We start from the raw sequence: 19,994 nt of genomic DNA on the forward strand, positions 1-19,994 counted from the left end.
ACTAGCACCCATTACCTTTATTGAAATCATCAGCAAATATAACCCAGCACACTAGTAGCTGGTTGTGACAGGGCAGTCAGAGAAGATACCTGCCCAAGCTGTCACTTGGAGCAGGGTGGAGGACACACACCAAACAGGACACACCTGCAGCACAGTAAGGGCAGACATCCTGTACTGTGTGGAAATACCATACATTGAACACCGAAGCAATTTCCCCCCAAAGCTCTGCTCAGTTGCGGTGGTGGTGGGAGGGGGAAGAACCAGGTACTGCTGTACGCACTACTGTGCCAGAGGGAACACGAGAGGAAACTGGAAGGACAGCTCTGATACTGAGTCAAGGTCATGGCTGGAAAGATCAGTCTGATAGGCAATGGTCACACTGGAGGAAAATCTAACATGCATTTGACTTCCTGAGCAGGCACAAATTAATTCAGTCAAATGAATTCAGTCAGACAAAATACATCATGCATGCATGCATAGCTCCGTCACAGAAGAGCTCAAGGAGTGGTGGCCTGACACCGAATTGGAATGTGATGAGAAAGACTGAGGGAGGGAGGACTTATTTATTGTAAAACTAGAAGAGCAAACCCAAAATTCACAGAAGGCTACACATATCTTTGATATTTCGGAGAGTGTTTTAGCTGTTCTGTTAGTCAGAATGAGCCTACAGAAATATTAAAACCCAAACAATTTTAGGAACAGCAAAAAAAGTAAATAGGTAAGGTGGAAACAAATAACGATGACAATGCAAGAATTCACTAATAAAATGCTATTTCAATAACTTTTTTTACAAGGAATCCAGCTATACACTATAGAAAAATAAACACCAAAGAGACTTTGCAACTTACAATGCAGTGATGCAGGCACACTTCAGCTGTTAACTTAGTAGTAATTTCACATGAGAATGTAAAACATTGTTCTTAGTGAAAAGTAATTTCCTCTTAAAGTACTAAAATATCATAAAAAGTGTCATATAAAAATCTGATGCAAAAGCACTGCCCTTTATTCAGTCGCACAAGAGATCGCAGGTGCCTCCATTCAGTATGGACCAACTCAGAAGGAAGCAGTAACTCGGTGGGGTCACAGTACAGATTTCAGAAGCATTCTCATCACTTTTTCATGTTTCTCTGGTGAGCTGGGCCTGGAACTTGTCCTAAATTTAAATAAAACAAATGAATATTAGAAAACTGCTTGTGTTATGAAGCAAGAGGGTGCAGTTAGCAGCATGTAATTTCCTCAGTGTGCTTCATATGAGCTACACTGAAAGCGATTACCATTTTCATGAGCCACCTAGGAACAATACAAAACAAGATTTGAAAGCTCACACGTCTGCCAAAGCAACCCTTCATATACTAAGGCCAGCGCTCCATCGCAGGCCTGCTTTACACACAGCAACGGGGCTGCTCAGTTCAACCCCACCACGCTTGCAACAACTCAATACGCATTCTGGTGCTGGACAAGGTCTTGTCGCTGAGTAGATGTTTTAAAGTTCATTAGAAACTGGGAAATCATTTTGCTTACAGCACTGTTCTAAAGGCTGCTATCATTCTGTAATTCCTGACATCATCATTCTGGTAACATGAAAATTAGAAAAATGGTACACACTTTCCACAAAATTGCTATTAACGGTGTCCCAGTTGTGGAATACTTATTCCACACTCAGCATAAAGCAAAACATCTTACTTCTATAAATGCTGTCAGGTTTCAATTCTAAAATTTGTTTATCTATCTATACCTGCCATAAACAGTTGCAGTATTTGGGTGAAAAAAAGAAACCGAAAAACCAAACAAACCAAAAAACCACAAAGTCATGGTATTAAGGTTTCTAGGTAAAACCCTGCTGAGAACAACATCAAAGTTCCCATATGGAAGTATCACTGTAGTTGTTGACTTTAGTGATATAAGCAAGACTAGGATTTGTAAGCAAAGCTAGCTTTTTTTTTTTTTAAATTAGATGAGCTCAGAGCACCAGAAAAAACAGGCAATGTTTTAGACTTTCCCCAGAGCTGTTGTCCAGCTATACCAGGCTCCTGTGAATGTTGACAAAGCCAAGATTCTTCTCTTTCTAGAGAAACACATAATTTTCAAGTTTAATTTTTCAATGTTAACACTAAAAATGTGTTATGAATACAACATGTAATCATAAAAGATTTGCCTCAGAAGTTAACTTAAGAATCATTATTCTTCCAAAAGCTGTAAAGTCAGCAGTCACAATTAATAATGCCTTTTATAAATTGTGGGCAAACTGAATGAGAACAATGCAGCACCTCTACAGTGTAGAATAAATGTTCAAACCTGATACTGCTGAGGAGCCAGCACAGTCGATGTAATTTGAATGAGCATCTGCAATGACTGCAAGGCCAAGAGTCGCTATTTAATGCTGTGACCAGTGATCCCCACCCCTTCTCCCCTAAAAATCACCACAGAGATGATCTGCTGACAATACAAACCAGACGAGTGGCCAGCAGTAAGAGTACAGGTGACTGGCAGAGATTTTCGCAATATGGTCAAATATTTTTCTCATCCCGGCACAACCAATATAAAGGCACACATCTTTGAGCAAAGGCTGAAAGAGAGTTACAGGAGGCAAGTCTGCCTGGGAAACAGCAGTTGACAATGGTTATGCTTAGCAAAAGAAATATGTAAGATGTGTATGTGCAATGGGTGAAGGAATGCACATGGCCCCCCCACAGTGCCACAGCCAAATATCTACCCAGTTATCTTCCCAGCTTTTGGCTGAAATTGTGGAGAGCCAAGGGTGGAGATGGGCGGAAGGAAGTAGTCAGTGCTTGCTTAGAGATCAAGCACCATAGTGACCCAAAAGTAGCATGACAAAATAAACTGGTTGTGTGGATGAGCAGCCAGAAGTCACATGAGGAGGGAACCAGCCATAGCAGATGAAAGGGATAAAGGTTTGATGAAAACGACCATAGCATTATCTGACCTGGTGGCCCGTATAAGCTCAGACCAGGAAACTAGCAACATAGACCTGGATGGGCAAAGCAAGCTTTGGGGAAGATGCTCCAAAGGCCCTGGAAGAATAGCTGTCAGCTGGCTCCTCAGGAACCTCTGCAGAGGAGGCAGCGCTGGAGCTTTGTGCTTCTCCCTGGGCCTGGGACAAAGCTCTTTGTTACACCCCAATGTGGACCGTGGTCATGATGATCCCATCCTTATCGGTGACGTGAGCTACTACAGGTGCCCTCCCCCAGTCACCTGCTGGGATCGGTGTGCTGGAGCAGGACTTCCCCTGGCATAGCCATGGCACAGGCTGTCTGCGCAGGCCCTGTGTGCGTGTGCGTGGATATTGTAAATATTACATTGCTCTTTTTTAATTTATGTTGCTGCCCTGCAGTGGGGAAGGCAGGCAGCAGGAGGCTGCCCGTGCAACATGATGGTTACATGTATAAACAAGGAACAAGTTATCTTTGTATTTGGTCTGGCACAAACACACTGCAGCTGGAGCTCCAGCTCTGTTTTCACAATCCAGAGATACTAATACACCAGAGAAGGCTGAGACATGAGTCTCAGAAATAACAAAACATTGGAAAAACACATCTAATAATATATTGACAGGAGATGATTTGAAGATGATGTGATGACAATTTATAAGTTCTTCCTTGGGACAAGGAATTTCTGTGATATAACTAAGATATAACACAAGCGACTAACTAGAAGATTAAAGTAAATTCAGTCTAGAAATTAGGTAGAAGTGTTTTAAATAGCAAAGATAAGTGCCACTACAATTCTTTGTGTGCTCTTCGATCAATCTTAGAACTAGATGGCTGTTTATACCAGCCTCCAAATTTTTTTTTTTAATCTGCAATGGAATATAAGGAAGCAAAGAATAAGGGAAGTATTATGGTTTGTGCTGCAGGGAAAGCCCTGTTCAGTTATTTTAATGGTTCTCTGACTTTCAAGCAAATTAACTCTATACACGACTTCATTTAAACTGCAACACTTGCTTATTTAGACTTGATAACAGGAGGGGCGGGGGGGGGGAAATCACATGAAATTGCTCAGTCTTATCTCTGAAGAATTTCACTAAGAACTTAGTTTGAGAAATGCCACACTTCAACTAGTTTTAGATATGAATCACAAAAAAGTTTCATTTCAGAAACTTACTTAATCCCCCCCACCCCAATTATAATTATTCATTAAAATGATGCTCTTTACGTGCTTTAAGTGTTACAGGCAATACATAGGAAGAACCTTGCAAAAAGCAGCCCAGACTGCTAGCAGCTGTGAGGGCTAACAAGGTAACAAGGTGGTTCTTACCTGGTTGCGCACCCCCTAGTCTTTGCTGAATAACCTCTAAGCGATGGATATATTCTGTTAGCGATTGCTCAGGATCCTGAGTAGGCACAAGTGACTTTTCTGAAGCTGAACTTGTGGATGGATGCAATCTTAAAAAGGAAAAAAAATTATTTTCTTCTTCTCATGCTATACTCTCAAATAAATATAATAAAGTTACATTCATATAGGCAGTAATTCAGTGCAAAGCAAACTAGAACAACAGTAAAAATCATCACCACCAAAAAAGTTACACATAAAACAATATAGACCGGGCAGCTTTGTATATAGGGGAGTCAAAAGAATGGACATTTTGATAAAAGCTGGAGTATCTATGAATCTCTCTCTACTGATATGCAACACAGTCCCTCAGGTAAGAAAGCTGCAGCCAGAGGCAAGTCCAAATGGCCAAGTGAGAAAAGACCCAGTTCTGTGGAAAAGGACTTAAGAGGAGCATGCTGCATCCAGGTGCGTACTCTCTGGTTCAGCAGGTAAAATGCTATCTCTAAGGACAAGGTTGGAAAAGGGGACCCTTTAGATGCTACACTATGTTTCTTTTCTGGACATTAACAACAAATTTCAAATATTAGCAGAAATACTAATTGGAGAGGACACTGTGCAAACACACTCCTATTTAGAGTTAGGATTTATTCCTTCCCCCTGCACCTTTTCATTAGTGGAAGGTAGTTCCTATCCACCCCTTCCTTCTGCATAGCTTTGCCAGGAAAAAAAAAGCAGCAACAGGCATCGTTTAACCTCACTCGGATCCACGTTTGACTTGAGCTACCACTAACCCAGTCACACTGAGTGATCAGTCAGGGCGTACTATTATTCATATTCTTGTTCCATACAAAACAGATGACTTTTCTTGATAGGTAAGCTGCCACCTGCTCTTTCTGGCTGTCAGACCCAGATACATGCCATGACAGAGGAACAGGGTGAGGTAGAATTAAGTCTTTTGAGAAATGCTTGTGGGTCTCTAACTCTCCAAAATGTTTTGCTAAGTTCTACGCAAACCAGAACACCACCTGTCCTTCCTGTCCCCCAAATCAGTCAGCAATGTTAAAAAACCTAAAATAATTTGGAGCATCTGCTGTCTTTGTGTACCTCAAGATCACCACAGCTACTTCCTTGCTACTCTTTTTTTCTTTATGAAGAAAATTCTTGCCTGCTGGTTGAAGCTTCTAATGTAGCAAGGAGGTTAAGAAACAAAAAAAACATCCCAAGCTGGTGGGACTGAGAACAGCTACCTTCCACATCAACTCCTGCAAATCCTGACTTTAAAGAGGAAGCCATATACGAGGAGTGGCTTGGGAGAAGAGATGCTACACCCAGTAATGGACTACGCAGTGCCCAAGCTTACTCTGGGTCCTAGGGAGAGCCCTGGGAGTGGGAAGGCCAGTAATGACCAAGGGCCACCCTCCTCCAACTCAAGCGCAGAGCTTGCAGCTCAGGCATTGTCTTAGCAGCACTGTGCAGAATGTCACCTGTGATATCCAACCCAGCAACAAGTAGCTGGGGTTGTATTTGTGTGCAGAACTGGCCGCAATTCATGAAAAACTGCACCACCACACACCCTGTGAGCTCTCCACCTGCCATTCTGTGCGCATGCAGAGAGTCTGAAGGCAGCTAATCCTAATGCGGCGCTGTCATATGGTAGGGGAGCCGCTTCTGCAGGATGCTCAGAAATTAATCTCCAACTTGGACAGCAAAGGCAACAAGAATTACCCCTCAAAGGATAACAGACATAGCCATTGTAAATCCTGTAGCCTGTCCAAATTAAATTGGGGAACACCACTAGGAATGCTCGGTTCAAGAACATCAGACATGCTTAAAGCAAATGAGAAGTTTTCTCCTCCTGTAGCATCTTGAAAGAAAGAAAACATTTACCAGATCTAAGAAAACAAATTCCTCTTCTTGTTCAAGTACCTCCTCCAATAAGTGGTTACATTTTTATGAAAGACTGTCTATTGGGGTGATCAAACACAGGCAGAGGCTGCAGACTGACCTGTTGTGCAAGCAGTAAGAGGATCTGGGGGAGTGGCTCACAATTCTTGCAGAGCTGGTTCTGTGGCACAGCCCAGTGTCCCGGGTGGGGGGAGAGCCAACGTGAACAGCTGGGGGCTGCTGCTCTTTCAGAATTTCTGTTCTAGCACCAGAGGCTGTGTTAAATATGAAACAGTTAAAAAATATGCGCTGGGAACCATTCAAAACAGGCTATCATAAACATAACCAATAAAACCCCCACGAATTACAGCACAGTACAATTGTGTTTGGTTTTAAATGCAGCCAAAATACACTTTCTACAGCTTTTTGGTTTGGCTTTTTTTGTTTGTTTTAACCAGATTTAACAGAAGTTTGACATTTTAATGTCGAACAACTGCTTCCTGCAAATGGAGAATGTGCACCATTTTCTTTCTCCAGACTTGCTTTTTCAGTAGCTGTTGCTATATCCACATGGGAGGTTCTGATATGAGCAAAATATTTTTTCAAGAAATTTTAATACTTGTTGTTTGCTCTAACTATATGTTAGTGTTGACTTACACTCTCCAACTTTAGAGACAGCAGAGAAAGGAAGAGATTTTTGGGGGTTGGTTTGGTGAAGGCTTGGGGGGAGGGCTGTCGGTTTGTTTTCATTAAAAAAGAAAAACCCCTGTAGATAAGTCCTTTAAATAAAAAAAGAAACAAAATATTTTTTCTATGAAGCTGCCAAGATGCTATTTTGTAGCAAGGTAGAGAGTTCAGCATGCATTTCAGGATTCAAGTTTCACATGAACCACACCACAATGGTTTTATGTAGGAAGTTTTTGGTTTGTGTTTTTGGTTTTTGTTTTTTTTTTTTTTTTTTTTTTTTTTAAATAAGTATTTCCAGGAACTTAGAACAGTGAAAATTATGTAGTACCAGGTAATGAAAAATGCACTATTTCATCTGAATTTTGTTTAGTGTTGAAAAGCCACAAGTAATGGAATATTACATAAAATGGGACAGTTCCACAATATTGGGTACTGCATTAAGATGTTTGTTCGAATTCTTACAACCAAATCCATAAGTAACTCAAAGGAACACAGTCCTTACTGAACTGCATCAGACCATCTGTCCATCCACTCCAGTTTGTCATCTTTGATAGCACTTAAAACTCCAGAGAAAATAGTTACGGGATATCTGCCATCAGATTAAGTCTCCTCTGAACCTCTGGAACCACTTAAAACCCCTTTTTCACCTCCGGTAACACAAGCAAGTACACCACTTCTAAGACTTATTTTAATACCGCATGTACCTGTTTTAATACTATTACAGCAGTATTTGTCCTTGCCTTATTAATAAATCAAGGCATTAATTTCCATTACAGGTAGCTTCAAACTGTACCACACAATTCTCTGATGAGTTTTATGAACACAGGACTTGGTTTCGCAGCTTGAGCAGTTGCAATAAAGGAAGAAGAGGAGGAGCTCACCATTGATGTAAATTACGAATTCTGAAAGTTTTCAATTGTCATTTCTTACAATGTCCTTGTAAATTCATAATCATTGTGTTCAGGAAATGAATAAACACATTTGTGTTAACAGATAAACAGATTTTGCCACTTCTGTGGCTATTTTTTGGGTTTTGTTTTTAAATGAAATGCATCACTAAAGAGAAATTGTGATTAAAACAATGTACTTGTCCAACACACTTACTTGTATTTCCTCCTATACTGTGAGAAAAGGTTTCACCCTGTCCATTCTTCCTGTTGACTTTGTTCCACTTTTTCACCAAAAACTTTAACCTTAGTAACAAAATAAGTTTGTACAATCATTAAAAATACATAAAAATACACTGAATTTTAATATTAAACTCTTTTTTGGCATGAAACATATTAAACAATGTAAGTAACAATCCTTACAGGAATGGAAGAATTCTTCAATTTCAGTCTTTAGAACGAAGGCTTATCCCATTTTACTCTGCAACAATCCTCTAACTGTTGGAAAGGCTTGCTCGTTTTGGCGCTGCTCCTCCACTCTGTCCCTAATCTCCAGAGAGTTCTGTAGCAGCTCTTCCTGCCTTAGAGTAGTCTGGAGGTCACTGTTCCTACATCTTTTGATATCACTATCATTATAGCATCCACGTCAAAGTCAACAGCCTAAAGACATCCTGTGTCACCTCCTGAAAGTCTTAAACTTGCTAGTAATCATTTTTACTAGACAAGGAAATTGCCTAGAAGTAACCACCTATTACATTTAAAACTATTCTTTTCATTACATGGACTCAAAAGCCATTATGAGATGGCATATTGTCCCAAGTACAGCTAGCAAAATCCATTTGATAGTAAGTGACAGAGTATGATAGAATCATACCCAATGAAACACAGGCTACAGGATTCAAGAGAGGAAAACCCATCACTGATGACATGATCGCATTCTGATACAAGAGAGACTATCCAGTGAGTCCAAACAGCTAACGGTCAGACCTGAAAGGACATCAGTTTGTCATTGTTGTGCGCTGATTCTCAAATACATTGCAGCTGGGTATGTCTCAGGACAGAAGCAGCTTTCTATAAAGCTTTAGTTTAGTACGCATCCAACTTAGCGCTGACTCTGAAACAGCAGTTTAGCCAAAGTTATAGCTAACAAATCATGTTTGAACTAGTTTTGGAGATAGCTTTTGCTCAATATTAATGTAGCATAAACCTTAGGAACTATCAATTTTTAACATTTCCAAGAAAACACCATATATGAGAGACAGTGAGTATTTTGGCTTTACCTTGATACTGCGATGATTGCCCTGACTGCACATCTGAACTTGGTAAAAGGACGGGAACGTGATCCAGAAAGCTGCAGGTCTGCAGGTGAGGGGTAGATTCCCATACGTGCTATTAGAGAGAGAGTTGCTTGCTCACAGTCCTGAAATCCACCGAGAAGCAGCAGGAGGTATTTCTTCTGATAAACTAGAGCCTTTCTAAAGCTCTCTGCTCTAAGGTACTTCCTATATAATCTCTGCAACTGGAGAAAGAAAAAAAAGGAGAAAAAAAAAAAAATCCAAGGTGGTAAGATTTAGCTACAGAAAACCCACAAAAGTTGGTAATTTTGTCCAGCAGTATCTCCAACAACTTGGTTGTGCATGGGTATTTAAAACCTATTTTGCTTTACAAAATTGTAGAAAGCTAGTTAATAATTATGAAGTACAGAAACGGTGCACATTTATCTCTAAAATGAAATTTTGAGCAAGTATTAGTATAAGACTCTGTGACTTGGCCAGTTTTGGTGCAAAGTAGTGGTATTACACTCTGGCAGTTTGGACACCATACATGGAGGTTTGTACCAAGTCTACTGAATTTCTGTATGTCTATGAAGTCTTGGCTAGTCTGGAAAATTTTGGCATGGTTACTGCTTGGTGTGGAAAAAAAAACAAAAACAAAAAAAACAACCAGCTATAAACAAGCTGTCCTCGTGTCAAACGTCCATACTGTGGACACAAGGGCAGCTGGAACAATTCTGTACATAGCTAAAAAGCACCCGAGTTGGGAGAGTCAGACTTCTTTAAATCTCCTGAATGTTTCAAAGCAAAATTGTCATACCCGAAACTCTAAAACAGTTTCACTCTTTAACCAAGAAAATAACATCTGCTTTAAATAAATATTAACCAGAAAGCACATTGGTATAAGTGCCCATCAGACTTGATTACAATCAAATGTGTCGGAGGAACAAAAAGTATTTAAGATTAGGGGGGGAAAAATTAAAAATAATGGATGTTTGGTATTTTCATGGTTAGACAAGAAATCTGAATCTCCCTCTCATTTAAGAGTAGAAAGGGATTCCAAAGAGCTAGGTTACTTTTGGTGTAAGTTCCTGTTGTAACACCAAGAAAGTTACAGAGGAACTTTTCTGATAAGGGACGTATGGGGAAAGTGTTCCTAATTTAATATGCAGTTTATAAAACTGTTAATCTATAAAATCACCTTTTAAAATAGCAACTGAAAAAGATTACAGCACTAAGTGTAAGTTAAATGCCATAATCTGACGGATACTTATAGCCCCAGAAATCTGAGCTGTACACTTCCTGGCTCCTCTGCAACAGCAAGTTTTATCATATTGATTAGAAAAAATAGAATTACTAAATTACCTCTTCTACATGTGACATTAATCCCTTAGGCAATGCCCAAGAACAATACTACCAAGGACTGAACTCTCCAGAAGTTTTTATGATCTTGAGTAGGTAACAGTTCTCACACAGCAAGTCTGTACAACAGGCAAGACAGAGAAAGCAAACCAAGTGCCAAAGGTTTAAATGACATGCTAATGACTATGGTATTGCTCATGCACCAAGCTCCAGACAGCCCATTTACTGGCCATTGCAATCATTTTACCTTAGGACTGGAAGTTTCTACCACTGGTTTGTTTTCAATTTCACCAGTCACTTTAGCCAGTTTGGATTCAGCCTGTTTCAGTGCGTTCTGCAAAATGTTTCTCTCTTGCTGCCAAGCATCTCTTTCCAGTTCTTGAACAGAGCCAGTATCATCCATAGATCTGATCTAAAAAAAAGAAACCCAAAGGAAGTGAGCCACAAAGGTTTTTGCACATTACTTCCACAGCCAAACATCTCAAACCAAGTAATAACCTAACTTTATGGACAAACTGAAACATAAAAATAATTAGCCTGAAAATCAGCAACAGCATTCAGGTGTTACACGGTAGGATGGGAAACTGAAACACACAAGCAGCCCTTCTTAAGAAGTATCAAATTAATTGTTAATCAAGCTACCCCTTCTCTACAGATCTGTCTGATCAGCTTTACAGGAATCCCACTTCCTTTGACAACAGAGTCTCCAAACACTTGGAAATGGAAACAAATCATCTGGTTTTCTTCCACAGGCAGCACAGAAACCATGAAGAAAGATGCCTGTGTAAATGCATGCACAAAAACATGTTGTGAAGCATCTACAGAAGTAAATTCCAAAAAAATCACATTCAATTCTGAGAAATTCAGTTTTGTATTAAGTCATCTCTTGTAGGAACGAGACCCACAACTCCAGGTCCAATTCTTTGCAGAAGTTCTGCCTTCATAACCCTCTTCGTATCGACTATCATTTTAATGGTCAACAGTTACACCAGTGTGTGATGCAGCAGATCGCAAGAGAAATAAAAGATTTTTTTTTTTGAGGCGGTTAATGTTTTATCCCTTGAAATAAAATCTACACATTAGACGAGCCAGTACACACAACTGACCCCAATTTCTCCTAGCAACTTGTTTTAGTACAACCTTATTAGAAGTTTGAACTTTTTCAGAAGTTATTTCTTATCAATACCTTAATACACTAACACATGCCATTTATGTTTGTCTTCTGTGCACAACTCTTTCAGTAAAAAAATCTTATATAATAAAGTTTAATAAACCACAGCCATCTAAGTCTTTTTACTGCCTGCAATATATACAGCAACAAATGGGGATTCCAATGCTATCCGTACCTTCAGGGCACATAATCCACTGCCCTCCCTTTTGACTTTGCAGCTTCTTTAAAATTTCAGAAAGCAAAGGCTCTCCACTTCTCAGCATATTTAAAAAGACTAAAATAAAATGCTGCGAGAATCTTTTACTACCTTCAGTACTGTTTTGAAATTAGATGTTTATTTCTGTCCAAGTTAAACTCTTGTCCTGTACTTATTATCTAATTCACAGATATTCTATGCAATTTCAGAATTTTACACTGAAACTTTTTTAAACTAAAGCACATGTTTCCCTACATATGGCTTTCACTGGCAGGGCAGTTGGGCCATTATCACACACCGAGGTGGGTCAGAAGAGCATTTTGAGAACAAGGGCAGAGATAAGGAATTCAGATACAAAACACACTTCAGGTAAGTAGTATTAAAAATAGTTCAAACAAGGGAAACAACACCCATGTGTACCATACTGAAATGGAGGGAAGCTGCTTTATATTGCCCTCCTCAGCAAGCATCCCAGTAAGGACTATGGTCCCACCATCCCAGGCATATTACAGACCTACAAAAGCTCAATTTGAAGGCAGTAACAGATACTTGCAATATCTGATGAGTTTTACATGATCCATCTACCCACTTGATTACTACTGCACCAGTTGGCATTTGATTGACCAGTAGACTCCATATTTATTTTGGCACAGATTTTTCATTTTGGCATTTTGCCAGTTTCCCTGTCTAATAGTCCCCAAGTTATCGCAGCTCAAGGAGGTAACAGCAGTAAATTCCTTTGGTCTCCAGAGCAAGTGGTCAGTACCTTACAGGAAGGAGAAATTCAGGGAGGAGACTGAAACGGGAGGTGAGTCTGGAAAAAAAAAAAATCAAAGCCTGAAAAGGGGGCAGAGAGGAGAGACCGTTTGTGCCCACAGAAGAAACGATATCAAGGTAAGAGTTTTTGCTCTCTAAGCTATAGAAAGGCATATGTCTTTAGAGTGCTCCACTAAACTCTTTTTTTTAAGCCAAACTTAAGTCAGAAAACTTGAGTCCCTTCATTTGTGTGGTCATAGTCCCTGGAGCAAGCAATTGCAAAGTCTCGTCCAACAAGAGAATGGACTGCTATTCTGCATGGCATTCACTGGCTTAATGTTAAGAGGCCTGCTAATTGATGGTGATGAGGCCCTGGAAAACCTAGAAGTTGTGAAAAGCATTTGCAACAGAGTTTCTAACGCAGAAGACCTAATGGCATCAGAGGGAAAACAAACAACCCAAACTATTTTTTCTTTTCCAGTACAGTAATAACTTGGAGGGAGCTGAGCCAGAAAAACAGCTCAGCTCTGGCGGGAGTTCTGCTAAGTCAGAATTAAATAGAGCCATAAGGTTGTCTGATTCCCCCCCGCCAGTCTCTCCGAGCATTTTGTCCACAGCGGAGGGCTCTAAAGCTTTGTGAGAGGAAGCCTTAATCAAAATAACTCGATGAACACCTACTTGGGAAGAGGTTACATCCCCCTCCTCAAGACTGGAGATGATCCATTTGGCAACCACCCAAGTGGCTGCACAGGCGACAGAAGGAGAACATTTACTGTGTTTTGTACGCAGCTAGACACAGGGAGAGCTTGCACCATGCCATGCCAGCTTGTCATACATCAGACTTGTATTACAGAGCACATGAGAACAACAGAAATTACAAAAGCCTCTTTGTGTACCAGACAATCTGAACTCTTTCTCAAAGGTGTGTTTTCTGGGGATTTGCTATCAAGCAGGTGAGGGAATAGAGAGAGGCTGAATCAAACAAGAGCCAAGACTGTTAGTTAGCCCTAAATCCCCAAATCTTAGCTGAAATGTGGTTGAAGATCTTTCTTTATTATGGGAGAAAGACATAAATGATAGAGCAAAGTTATCTGGTGAATAAGATGGAATCTAAAAGCTATATTTTTATGATGTTTTTTGTATCAATAGACCTGAGCTCAGTCTTTGATAATCCCTAGGCTTGTATAAAATATTTGCAATACTGCAACCATCAGTCAAAATACCCCTCCTGAGATGACAAACCACTGTTGCACTTTTTGAAAATTACTTGACAATTTGCTGAAAACCAACTGTCTCTGGATGCATACAGAAGCAGCAGCAACACATCCCAGGGTTTGGTATCCTTGGACATATTACATATCTAGGAAAAGGAATGCCATCAGAAGCAGACTGCAATACAACAAAAAAGCAAGAGTCTGATACTAAAATATGTTAACATAACGACAGTGTGAGTACAAGAGTACATCTTTTTTCCATCCCCAAGGCAAAACACAATGTTCTTCAGCATGTTTACCAAAGAAGGAAGGGGGCGGGGGGGGTGTCAATCAATCAATCAATTTGTATGTGTACCGAAACCCAAGGAATACATAACACCTTACTGATAACCAACAAATATATGCTGTTTTCCTTACCTGAGATGCAGGAGGAGACAATAAATCTGATTTTAGTTCCTTTAATGTCTGCAGTAAAGACGCTACAGCTTCATCATTTGATGCAGACCAATCATTAGCTGTTCTGTTAAACAGAAATACTTTTTCAGTATCAGGTTGATTTGTAGTAATGTTAACGAACATTTGATTCCTTCTCCCCACTGGATGACCTTTTGAGGCTGTACTTATGCACTATTCATCACACAAAATACTATGAATACACACAGAAATTAGCAAGATTTATTAAATTTTAAGAGTAGAATTTCTAAATAGTATCACATAGGATTTATTCAGAAGTCTGAATTTTATACCAGTCTGAAATTCTATCATGCAAATTCAGGCTGCAGCAAAACATCACTAGTATTTTACTCTGCTGCCAAAGAAATAAGAAATTACTGTTACTTGGCCACTCATTCCTGTCCCCTAGCTTTTCCCTGCCACGTTCAATGGAGTTTCCCATTCTAAACCTGCAGATGTGTTGATTAACCTGTTTTTTTGATTGCTCTCTAATCAGACTGCTGCAGTTGCCAAACAACCAAACAACTCTTCCCAGTGGGTTTTTTGGAGTCGTTCTTTTTAAGCAGGATCACTTCACAGATCTAGTTCAAACACAGGCACACAAGATTCTAATGGGAATGGCTGCAACTAGAGTCTGCTACCACCACATAACCACGGTTTCACACAAGGTTAAGTCTTGTAAGCAGATATACCGCTCGCTCCCTTCAGCACAGGGCTTTCAGCCATGACCCACACAAGTTCAGAAGCAGGACTGAAAGAAAACTACTATTTTATAAACAACTACTCACTTATCTATGGTTTTATATATGAACTCATTCAGGTGCACAGCTACAAAAAGCAACTGCTGTCTTATCTTCTCTAGCTGTTGTTGCTGCTGTTGCAAATGCAGTTTTTCACTTTCTTTTGTCATGGCCTGTTTCGCATTTCGATCTTTGTTTAAGGTACACGACAGTACTTGCTGATGATTTGGAGATGGGAGATTTCTTTCTCTTTCTTCTAATATTGTCAGTATTTCCTGCAGCTCTTTAATTCTTTGTTCATCCCTCTGGTGTTGCCGTTCCAAGTTTTGCTATTTAAACAGAATAAGTAGTAGTTAATTGCATTTTATACATATACACACACATACATATATATACATACTCACGTATAAGTGTTTTTTGCTTTTTTTTTTTTTTTTTTTATACACACAGACTGCAAATAAAAGCATCACACCTAACTAGCATACCCATCTTGGTGTTCCTTAACTTACAGACCACTTATAGGTGAAGGCTTACAGTACTGACTTCCAGGGCCACCAGGAAGCCATTTAATGACTCTGGAGTGGGCATTTTCTCCATCCATCTCTAGACATAGTGACTGACAAACCTCCAGAGAGTCTGCAAAGCCTCCCTCCTCCTCTAATGAAAGTGAAGGAGCTGAGAAGCAAGAAGGGTGAAATTGATACTGCTGCAAACCATAATTAGGAGTCTAGCTCAAAATAAGGACAATAACATGACACCTAGTTCGGTTCCGTTCTGTGTTAAACCATATTCTTCTCCATCTGTTAACAACTGGCAATTCCTACCATAGGCAAAAATGTAAGGATCAACTTCTGTCAACAATAAACCCAGGCACAAACCCCTGAAAACAGCTGTGTTTGATAAATGCAGGAAAAGAGCTCATCTAATGCATTTTTCAGAATGCTTTGTTTAAGAAAAGGAAACACTTCAATGAAAGAACACCATCCACAGGGTTAAATCCCAGTTTGTGGCTATTTCAATGTAAGGCAAGACTTGCAGAGGGATTCTCACCAGTCTCTCTTGATCTCTCTGCCAGTCCTTCTGTTTCTCTAGCTCTGTTTGTTGCTGCTGTCTTCGTGCTCGCTCTCTCTCCTCTTTCTTATTTTTATCTTGCTCTTTCATGGTCTTGAAGAGCGACTGCAATTGTTCCCAGTCAGCTTTCAGCTTCGCCTCTCTTTCCTTCTGGGCCTCTAAGGAACGGATTACCTCTTGCTTTTGACCCTGAAGAGATTCCAGCGTAGCTCGCAATTTGTCACTGACCTCTCTCTCCTTCTGGGTTTCTTTGCAGCACATCTGTACTTTGGCCTCTAGCTGCCTTTTGGAATGAATGGTTGCCTGGTGTGTGTTCTCAATAATAGCAGCTAGCTCCATAGTTCGGGACCTCTCTTCTTCCAGCTGGGCTTGGAGCTCTCGAACAAAGGCTTGTTCCAGCAGCGACTCCCTGTGCTGACAAGCACCTTCTTTCACTCTCATGCTCAACTGTTCTGTCAAAACGCGTTCGTGATTCAAGGAATTCAGGAGCTCCAACGAATTATTTTTCTCAGCATCCAAATTTCTCTGTAGCTCTGACAGTTTGGTCTGTTCCTGGGACAGCAATGCTTCACAGCGGGAGTGTTCAATCTGAAGTTCCTTGCGGAGATTATCATTTACCGTTCGCTCGTGCTCTAAGGATACAGCCAGCTGGCTATTCTGCACTGACTGCAACTCTAAGGCAGCCTGCAGCTCCTGTTCAAAAGGGGGAAACACATATTAATAATCCAGCACAAACATCTGTGGGGCAGGCTGGCATTTGGCAATTTTCAACCTCCTGTTTTATCCAGGAAGAAACTCAAGACTGAACTAGAGTAGTTCAGGTATTAAAAAGTTTAATTCAAAAGTACAAGTTTAATTTTCTAATTGAAAGTGCCAGAAGCATGCTTGTCAGCAACATGACGCCAAGTAACAAAACCAAAGATCGTAATGTTAAAATATCTTCCAGAACATTATTTTTTCTTCAATTAGTAAGACCCTCATTAGGAAATCACTATTCTTTACATCACTCAATCACCTTAATAAGTGACATCTGAAGCAGAAATAACCCATGTTGATTTAAAAAGAACCAAAAATCTAAGCAGTATGAGTAGATGCAAAACCTCTGGATTTTACAGTCCCTCTCTTTAAAGCACACAGCACAGACTGATAAAAATAATCCATCCCTAAATCCATTTTGGGAGCCAGCCTTTCTTCAGAAGGACAGGGAGCAAGTGAAAAGGCAGTCCCAAGGAGCTTGCAGACAGTCAGAGCTAGCAGCCAGAGCTGCTGTCCTCCTAGCAGGGGAGTCTGCCCTACCCCCTGCAGCCAGCACCACCTCTCCTCTGATCTCCTAGAAAGCCAGGTCAGATGCTAAGTGGCATCAGCTTTCTGTAGTAGGGCTTCAAGGGACAATTTGGGAATGCAAGACTGCAGCAGTGTGAACTGTGAATGGTATAATCTGTTGCACAACTACACCTGCGCTTTTCTCTTTGCCTTGGCAAAGATGGTCCCTGCCTTCCCTGCACAAGTGGCTTTTTTAAAAGATGGAGGATGTTGGCACCATGTCCTACCATGCAAGTAGTAACAAAAATCCCAACAAACAAAACCCACCCACAAACCTGAACACCTACCAGAAAGATGATGTGAGAGGCCAGACTACAAGGAAATAGAGTCCGAGTTGTGTTTCCTCACTTAGGGCATTTAACTAGGATTGGTTTGGAGTTAGCAGATAGATTTTGGGTTTGGTTTCTAAGTTTAAAAAAAGGTTCATGTTAAATCTTCTTCCTTTTCCAGTCACTGTAGGCCTTTTACAAGAACTGAGTCATTGCTATCACAGTATCAGAGAAAGCTGTTCATTTATTTTCTGTCCAATTTAGAAGAAAGGGAAAAAAACCTTTGGTTAACCTCCAAAAATACATTAGATTGGAAAAGCTCCAGTTACTCTCTGCCAAGCATATGTATCACTGGGTGGTTTTTCTTTATAATCTCAGTTGATCATACACATCACATCCTCATAGTGCATTTGCTCTGGAATAAAGGGTGCAGTTACACCATTGTAGAATCTGGCTCTCCCTACACAGCAAGGGGCAGTACAAAACTAGTGAAAATGTGAAATGTGAAAGTGTTTTTGCTTATTTCTACATGTGTAATTAAGGAGGGCAACTGAAAGCTTTAATTCTATGAAAATAAAGTAAATGCCATGCACATTCAGTAGAAGTTTGGGGTTTTTTTAAACAGTTATTAAACAAAAAAAACATGGGACATGAAAAGGACTGCAAAAATAACCTGTAAGCTAACTTCATGCACCAAGGGAGGTGAACTGAAGCATTGAGATGTAGGGCATTACCTCCAAGGCCTTTGTCTTTTCACCTTCTGCTTTCTTATGCTGAAGCTGTTGTTCCTCAAACAAACCTTGTAGCTCTGTTTCCTTCAGACGTTCACTCTGCAAGTCTTCATGTGCAGCTGTCAAATCTTTTTCTTTTTTTTCCAATTCAAAACTGCAAAGTTCAAAACAACACTTCTATCTATGTTCAGAACAGAACATCCTTCACCAGCAACGCAAGCAAGACATTTTTGGGTTACTTTTTGTGAATTAGTCTTGTTGACTTGTTTCAAGGTGGCCTCTGCTCCTTCCAAAGAGAGTCAGTTTTCAAGTCACAGCTATTTAGCATCTGAAAATATTTACCTCCCTGCAAGCAAAGCTAGAATTGCTCTATTCAGTAACAATTAAGAGATAGGGAGAAGTTATCTATCCTGGCAGAGCATAACTGTTGTCCTGTGAGAGGAAAGAAAAACATTGGCATACACTAGGAATAACTGGGAGGGAGAAGGGGTGGAAGAAAAAAAAAAAACCACACACAAGATGACAGGCAAACAGAAGTACCAACCAAAAGACTAAGACAAAAGCTGCAGGAGTGGGGTGCATCAGGGATACAGGGATCTAGTCTGTTCACTTTTAATACACCCATACAATATGCACTTGTTTCCACAACCTTCTCAGTCAAGGCTACAGAAAAGGTAAATATGCAAATTTGAATTGAAGAATAAATAAATTTAAGCAGTTAGTAAAGAAAAATTAACATATCAATGAGAAGTGAGAGAGGTTAGTTTTCTTCCTTTTGTTTCCAAGTGCTAAGCCATTTGTGGATCCAATGAGTATAAAGCTCTTTCAGACCTGTTGATAAATAAAATAAAATAAAATAAAATAATAAATCTACTTCTCACCATAACTGGCTTATTTCCCTCCGAAGCTCTTCTAGGGATTTCTGCAGCCTTTCATTCTCTTGCTTACTTTCATAAAGCTCTGATTTCAGAGCTGCTTTTTCTTGATTCAAGAGATCACATGTTTCAGAGGCTCTCTTCTGCTCCTCAGACAGGGTGCTGTATAAGTCGCTCACAATAGATTTTTCCTGCTGAAGCTTATATTCTAGTAATTCAACTAGGATTAGAAAATGTTAACAGTTATTTGTATTACAGAGAACTTGACATTATGTTATCACTTAACCTAGTTCAAATAGGGGGGAAAAAAATCAGCTGTATTAAAGTGTTCTTGTCTGGAGAATTCATTTCTTTTCAAACTTTAGATGAATCAGCAGAAAGATGCACATACACGCTACAGATCTGCTGCTAGTGGACCAGGCAAAGTGAGAAGAACATGAAAGCCAAGTGAGACTGAGAGCTACTGTAATATACTGTGACCTGTTACTAATGGATTCTAAACCTCATTAAGCAAACCCATCCATTTCCTAGCAAATATATATGCAAAGAATTTCCTGAAAACCAACAAGGGTATTCTACTATCCTTGATAGGTTTTCTACGCATATACACTACTTAACAGAGTCACCCTTCAGTTCTATTGCTTTGGGTTATTTTAAAACTTCTTTGCTTTTCACAGATTTTTCTTAATTACTAATATTAGAAAGAAGAATTCCTAGAATTCCTTCCTCTGCTAAAATTGTAGGGAACCTGAGTGCATTAGTAAAACTGAATAATTGTACAGCATCTGCTTCTTTGCAAAACAATCTT

At 39.9% G+C, this 19,994-nt stretch overlaps 1 protein-coding gene across 5 annotated transcripts in view; it reads right to left on the reverse strand.

The window, feature by feature from the left end:
• Positions 1-544: 544 nt before the first annotated feature.
• Positions 545-19,994, reverse strand: part of PCNT (pericentrin) — a 101,946-nt gene continuing 82,496 nt past the window's right edge. For 3 of the 5 annotated variants that reach the window (XM_052793686.1, XM_052793688.1, XM_052793684.1), the window contains 11 exons: positions 19,193-19,406; positions 18,315-18,465; positions 15,968-16,681; positions 14,966-15,246; positions 14,142-14,244; positions 10,635-10,799; positions 9,032-9,270; positions 7,969-8,057; positions 6,299-6,452; positions 4,276-4,403; positions 545-1,153 (listed from right to left, as the gene is read on the reverse strand). In XM_052793686.1, the coding sequence (XP_052649646.1) occupies positions 1,110-1,153; positions 4,276-4,403; positions 6,299-6,452; positions 7,969-8,057; positions 9,032-9,270; positions 10,635-10,799; positions 14,142-14,244; positions 14,966-15,246; positions 15,968-16,681; positions 18,315-18,465; positions 19,193-19,406 (2,282 nt within the window). In that variant the 3' untranslated portion in view covers positions 545-1,109. Of the gene's footprint in view, positions 1,160-4,275; positions 4,404-6,298; positions 6,453-7,968; positions 8,058-9,031; positions 9,271-10,634; positions 10,800-12,520; positions 12,569-14,141; positions 14,245-14,965; positions 15,247-15,967; positions 16,682-18,314; positions 18,466-19,192; positions 19,407-19,994 lie in introns of those variants that run through there. The other 2 variants (XM_052793685.1, XM_052793687.1) reach the window with 2 other exon arrangements.

This window comes from Harpia harpyja, chromosome 7 (assembly GCF_026419915.1).
Source record: "Harpia harpyja isolate bHarHar1 chromosome 7, bHarHar1 primary haplotype, whole genome shotgun sequence".
Lineage (NCBI taxonomy): Eukaryota > Metazoa > Chordata > Aves > Accipitriformes > Accipitridae > Harpia > Harpia harpyja.